General features: G+C 39.7%; 1 protein-coding gene across 9 annotated transcripts in view; it reads left to right on the forward strand.

The window, feature by feature from the left end:
• The window catches only part of celf4 (CUGBP, Elav-like family member 4), a gene marked incomplete at both ends in the record, with an annotated part of 79287 nt that extends 75181 nt beyond the window's left edge, over positions 1–4106 (forward strand). For 2 of the 9 annotated variants that reach the window (XM_083938890.1, XM_083938895.1), the window contains 4 exons: positions 604–699; positions 986–1066; positions 2761–2844; positions 3979–4106. In XM_083938890.1, the coding sequence (XP_083795016.1) occupies positions 604–699; positions 986–1066; positions 2761–2844; positions 3979–4106 (389 nt within the window). Of the gene's footprint in view, positions 1–603; positions 700–985; positions 1067–2760; positions 2905–3978 lie in introns of all 9 variants that reach the window. The other 7 variants (XM_083938891.1, XM_083938896.1, XM_083938892.1 and 4 more) reach the window with 6 other exon arrangements.
• Between the last annotated feature and the right edge of the window lie 3062 nt (positions 4107–7168).

Consider the following 7168-nt stretch of genomic DNA (forward strand, 5'->3'; position numbering starts at 1 on the left):
AATAATTAACTGTATCTCCACCATGTGACGTGATAGCAACAGGTGCATCCAGTGTTGTAGAGTGTGTATTTGAATTGTCTTGTTTTATATGATATACATACCAGTATTTGACACATTTTTTTTCTTTCCTGTGGTGACAGTGGAGCCATGTGTTGTTTTTTGCTTTAACTGTGGTCCTTTAAGTTTTACTTTTCTGCTTTTCTGGGGATGTGGGCTACTTTTGAAATGCTTTAGGAGGAACATAAAGTAAAAAGCCCAGCAAAAGAGGGAGATTCAAAATTCAGTTCATCACGCACTGAAAGCGAGCGGAGACCTCGCTGTTCGTCTCTCTAACCTTTCTGCTTTTCTTCTCCTGTCTGTCTGTTCTTCTCTCCATCGCCTCTCCTTCCTTCCCTCCTCGCTCTCACCCTTGTTATATATTACTCACCTTTCTCCGTGCCCTCTCCTCCATCTACATTCTCCCTCCGTCTCTCTCTCTGCCTCATCTCTCTCCCACTACACACATACGCACACACACACACACACACACACACACACCTCCATCCATCCATGCTTACCCTCCACCACCACCTCATTCTTCTCTCTGTGTCTCTGGTGGAGCAGCTCAAAGTCCCACTGCAGCTGATCCTCTCCAGCAGGCTTACACAGGAGTCCAGCAGTATGCAGGTCTGTCTGTCACTCTCACAGCAGCACCGATCTGTGTGTGTGTGTGTGTGTGTGTGTGTGTGTGTGTGTGTGTGTGTGTGTGTGTGTGTGTGTGTGTGTGTGTGTGTGTGTGTGTGTGTGTGTGTTTGTGTGAAACATGTAGACTCTATTGTCTGTTATCTGATCGATTGCCTGCTGTGTCCCTGCATATATCTCATTGTTTGTATGTATCCGTGTGTGTGTGTGTGTGTGTGTGTGTGTGTGTGTGTGTGTGTGCGTGCGTGCGTGCGCTCTAGTCGTGACTGTTATCTGATCCCCACTGTGTGTGTATGTGTCTCAGCAGCCTACCCCGCTGCATACGGCCAGATCAGCCAAGCCTTCCCCCACCCTCCACCCATCATTCCACAGCAGCAACGAGAAGGTAACACACACACACATGCACGCGCACGCACGCACGCACGCATGCACACACACACGCACACACACACACACAGCACTCCATTCACTCCTAAATATTCATACATGCTACAAACATTTACTCATATTTAGTTCTCTGTTTGTCTTTAATCCCCTTGCCGACATAGTCCAGGAATACCCACGTATAAAAAGAAAAACCCAGGCAATTCACAGTCCTCACTTTGTTTTCGGGCATGTTTTCACCTCTCGCCAGTCAGTAAAAAAAACCAGACTGACACTAACCGAGAGTATAGTATCAGTCAGGATTGTTAAGAGAAGACTATCTGATGTTCAGCCTTTTTAAACAGAGAGCAGTTTGGACAAAATAAAATAAAAATAATGTTTAGAGTGTCTGGTTATTCAGATTATGATATGATATTTATGACATTTCCCTTGCTAGCTGTAGAGGAACTAACTTTACCATTACTGTGTTTTAAACTGAGCTGTAAACCTACTAATGAACTCAATGACCTCCAGGCTACGGGACACTCGTGCTTAGGACCTTACTGCCCTCTTGTGGAAAATAAACAAAACAATGCACATCATTTAACAGCCGTTGCATCCCAAAGGCTTCCATTAAGATTAGTGGGGATACAATACCTGAAAGATGTGAATGCTGAACCTGTGAGTTTTTTGTTACAGCTGAAAGTGTCAAAACACCAAAAAAACTACTGTCAAATAATGACTGCATGCTGAGATAAACTACTCTGCACTTCTCAGGGGGGGTTTTTTTGCAACTCAGATACCAAACTTGATTTCACTATTATTATTAATATCAGGAGAATACATATATTGCAAGCTAGATAACAAAAATAAATAAATGTTTTGGACAAAACAAATTGCTTTAAATACGAAAACATTCTTGGCTATTATTTACTAAGAGTTTAATTATCAAAACCTTTCACAACATTTGACAAAACCAATTTGAAAGCTATGCAAGCCCCCCCACAGGACTCACAAATGTATCAGCATTTTTTGAGTCCTGTGGGTATCTTGCAAAGTTCTGTTTTGATTAGTGAATCTACAAAAAGAACAAAATTAAGAGGGGAGCAAATGATCTGATATTGCAAATCAGAGCTGTCGTATTTGGTGAAACGGGCCTCTGCTTCATCAGGAAATAGTACAAATGACTCACATTTAAATATCTTGTTTTGTCCAAGCAACAGTTCAAAACCAAAATATATTTAATTAACTTTCACAGAAGACAAAGAAAAGCCGCGAATCGCACATATGACAAGCTGGAGCTAAAACTTTTTTTCCTGGCATTTTCGCTTGAAAAGATGTCTTTTAATCGATTATCAAATTGTTGCAGATACATTTTCTGTCGACCGATTAGTCGATATATCAACAGATAGTTTCAGCTTTAATATGGTTTGATGTTTGAATGTTCAAAGTTTTTGGTGCATGGAAGTACATAATATCACATTTTTCCAACTAACAGTAACAACGCAAATAGAGAAATGTCATGAAATAACAAAACTTTTCTAACTTTGGCAGAAAATTGTGTGTTTATGTAGGACCAAACTGATTTCAACACAGTCTCCTCTTGCCGCGTGCAATCTCTTATGTTTCTCTCTCTCTCTCTCTCTCTCTCTCTCTCTCTCTCTCTCTCTCTCTCTCTCTCTCTCTCTCACTCTCTCTCTCTGTTTCCGTGTGCAGGACCAGAGGGTTGCAACCTGTTCATCTACCACCTCCCTCAGGAGTTTGGAGATGGAGAGCTAATGCAGATGTTCCTGCCTTTCGGTAATGTCATCTCCTCCAAAGTGTTTGTGGATCGGGCGACAAACCAAAGTAAATGCTTTGGTGGGTAAAAATGAACAAACCAAAAGATTATTGGTTATTTATTCTGATTATTCTTTTTTACTTATCACCTTCTTTACCGCAGTCAACACCCCCTTCCTAACCTCTCAACACCCCTCCCTTTGAAAAAATGAAAACAAAACAGTGGAGACTTTCTCTACAGTTGTGCAAAGGCTGGTTGTTACTAAAAAGAATAGAGCCTGTTTGGGTTTTTCCGATAATCACTGAAACAAAGCACTGACTAATTTCTTATTTTGATAAATATTTCAGTGAGATGTATCATATCATAGTCTCAGTCATAGTCTTCAACTAGTAGTCAAACCGATGTTGAAGAGAGGTTTGTTTAATGTCATATTTGCACAGTTAGATTGCCATTGTGCTCTTTATGACATAATACAAACGCTGGCTCTCACTCTAGAGAGATAGATAGCCCGTTGTCTCCCTTCATGCCACTGAAAGCACAGTTTACCCGAAATGTATAATTATGTGGCAAATTATAAATAGATTGTGGAGAATATTTAATGGAGAGTCCGTCAGGTGCAACCTATTTGCAATGTAGCTTTTGCTCATTAATGCAACACAACATTAATATTGTATTATTCATGTTGCAATTTTTAGATGCAGGTTTTAATTTGTGATTTGATGGTTTCTCACTTTCAAGTGGAAGTTAAAAACGGAGACGAAAAAAAACCAGCACAACCACGTCGATGTTTTGGTTTTACATACCATCACCAAGTTCATATTGTGATTTTGGTTGCATGCTCTTTTATAATTGTGATCTATTGTTGTTGGTATACTTTATGTTAGCTATATTAATGCTTATGTAGTGTTGTGTTATATGTCATAGTATTGTGTCATATAAATGCTAACTAGTAGTGCTTTTTGTATATTTTCATTGTTTTATGTACAGATTAAATGATTAAATTATATTTCTACAATAAAACATGCATGTAAAAGATTGCTTCATGTTACTGAACTCATCGTCATTATCCATTCTTTAGTAACCCCCAAACTATCCTTGCCTCTTCATCTAACCACATCTGTTGTTCTATCTCTCTCTCTTGGCCTTTCCCCCAGGGTTTGTGAGCTTCGACAACCCAGGTAGTGCCCAAGCTGCCATCCAATCAATGAACGGCTTCCAGATCGGCATGAAAAGACTCAAGGTGCAGCTGAAGAGGCCAAAGGATGCCAACCGCCCCTACTAGCACCCCGCCCCCGCCAGCCACCGCCACCCTGGCGGCCGGGGCAGCCATCGCACACAGGGAAAGACAGGTCAGACCCCAACCGAGACTTGTCTGGAAACATTTGTTGTCACTTTAGCTGGATTGGGTGATTAGCTGAACAAATGCATGCACAGTCATTGCATAATATATTGACAAATGCTCAAATGGCACGCATTGCACTGCCTGATGTCGTTTCAGTAACCTTTTATAAATGTCATAAAACATTTGCAGATGCCTAATAACTACCTAATCATCTGCAGGTTGCTTGTGAAGAATAGTTATTACGTTTTACCCCTTTTTTTGATAGTTCAAGTGTGTATTTGTAAATGTTAATTCCTCCTGTTCTAAGATTTACTGTATCATTCTTCTCATGGGTGATTATACTCCACACATTTGAGGACAAAAAGTTTTGAAAGCAGACAACATAAAAATACAAGGCCTTTCAGTGATCTCTACAGTTTGATGACTAGTGGTATATTATGAATAAAAATGTAAAATATATTATTTTATTACACTATGTTGTGAAACGCTATGCCCTCTGCCTTGCAATTGATATAAATATTACAGTCAGTTTTTATGGCTGTAGAAGCATTTACTTACATGAAGCCTCCTCTATTTGTAGTACGGCTTTACAGTAAGTGACCCTGTATGTTACCCTGTAGGTAAAAGATAATTGGTAAATGGTTCAGTGTGTTGCACAGGGAAGGAATTGCTTCCAAGGGAGAGGCATTTATTACCCCTCAGGCGGGTAATTGTGCTGTTCCTCTTTGTCTCCTCCCCTCATCTGTGTGATGGAGAGTTTAAGCTGTGTCGTTCATTCACCACTGATGACTTCATTCAAGGGCAACTTATCACCCACTCACAAACTAACTGAACCATACCAGACGGTGTCCCGAGGCAAATCACTGCGGGAAGAATAGCGCAATCTCACATGAATGTGTCACAAAATATGTGGCACTATTACTTTTGATATATAAAAACATTTTCAACAGAACGGTAGAGAAAACATTGCTTTTTGATTTCCTTTTTTGTTTTGCCTGAGATTGAAATTACCGTGTTTTGAAATGTCAACTGATAAGCAAGCATATTGCCATTTTTGCACTCGCATTCCCACTTTTACTTTTATTGTATTCAAATATAATAACCATGCACTATTATTGCAAAGATTTATCACACTAACGAGCCCATATTCAACAGCAAGCTGGAGGACTACTTAACTTCTAATGACACATGAGGGTTAAGGTGTGTTTAGAATAAAATCCCTTCATCGTGTCAAAAACAGGATTAAACGGCTTGGTTTAAATAAAAAAACAAAACGTAATTGTTTTTCACATAGATTTACAACAGCGTCTGCCACGGAGCTAAATTAATTCACTGCAGGTTAGGCACTGATTTGTTTTCAACATTGTCTCAGCAAAATTGTCTTTGTTTATCCATACTAAAACCTAGAGTATTAGTGCTGGTGGAGGAAGGTGTCCTGTAAATACATATTCCACTGCTTAACCTGCATGTAAATACAGCAAGTATTAACAGTCAGGTAGGACACACTACGGAATATACAGTACGTAGTAAGTGCAAAAATGTAAAATGTAACAACAACAAAAATTAATTGAAAACAAATCCCTCATTAACGTTTCTTAAGCTTTCGAATGTAATGTAGGATAATGTAATTGGTCTCTTATGTAATAAATGTTTTTGTTTAAGCAAAGAAGGACGAGCTGTCTCTTTGAATACTGTAATAGATATTCAAGTAAATAAGCAAGATAAGATGAACAAAAAGACATACAGAAAAAAACAACTGCCAGTATCAAGTGTCTCTATAAAAGATATATCCGCCAGGTGTGTCTCCCTCTCCCCTCCCAAACACAGAGGAGTTGAATCTCACTCAATTGTCCCTCCCAGTACAGCCCTGCGCAGGACTGTTTTCTAAATTGTAATCCCGCACACATTATAAACATGCATAGACGCTTTGCCCCGCACAACAGAGCTCATCAGTGCTCAGGCTGCTGTTCCCCATTGGTTTTAGCAATATTTGTGTTTTGGTAAAACACCACTGGCTACAGGTCGGATTCAAACCCAGATAACTGCGATAAGGTCTCAGCGTTTGAGTATGAGGCACACGCTCTACCAGGTGAGCTACAGATATCCATCTCAATCTCTTTCAATGTAATTAAAGCAGTTGTTGATCAGCTGCGGCACCTACCAGCCTTTTAAGAGGAGTGAGGAGTCAGTTAATGACGGTATGAAAGAGTCAACAAAATAGGTTTTTCAAAATGTGTAAATCACTGCAACCACAAGAGGTCCTTGAGGATACAGTTATGAATGTGCACAATAAATATTAGGCTGATGGGTCAAGTAGTATGAGAGATTAGCTGCAGACACAAACAAGACACAAACAACCACACAGACAACATAACACATGATCTTCTCCCAGGGTTACACCTGATGGAGAAAACTAACACGACTCTACAGACTAGCAGCTCTTAGAGGCTGTACTTGCATTGCTTTGAGCTAAGTGCTAACATCAGCATGCTAAAATACTCACAATGACTTTGCTTACATGCTGATGCTTAGTACGTATAATGTTAACCATGTTCACCATCATAGTTTAGAGTGTTAGCATGCTAACATTTTCTAATAAGCACTAATCAAAGTAAAGCTGAGTCATTCATTTTGCAGGTTTGGATGATTAAAAATGTCATGGCAATTAATTCAATATTTGTCAAAATAATTTAGAAACAATTCACCACAAAAGACAACCCGATGTTGGCACTAGAGGAAAAGATTTGTCTGACCACTCATTAGGATTCGTCCTCTGAGCATCGTGGACATCCAAATTGCAATCCATCAATAACTTGAGATATTTCACTAAAATATAAAAAATGCCAAAGTCATGGGATCCCCAAAGATGGTAGGATTCATCCTCTGGGTACCATGATTGTTCATGTCCAATTCATCTGATGGCAAGCTATTAGTTATTGAGTTGAGTGGTGGGCCGACCGACCGACCAACCAACCGACCGACTAACTGACGTTGCCATCCCT

The sequence above is a fragment of the Echiichthys vipera genome (genome assembly GCF_963691815.1).
Source record: "Echiichthys vipera genome assembly, chromosome: X".
Classification (NCBI taxonomy): domain Eukaryota; kingdom Metazoa; phylum Chordata; class Actinopteri; order Perciformes; family Trachinidae; genus Echiichthys; species Echiichthys vipera.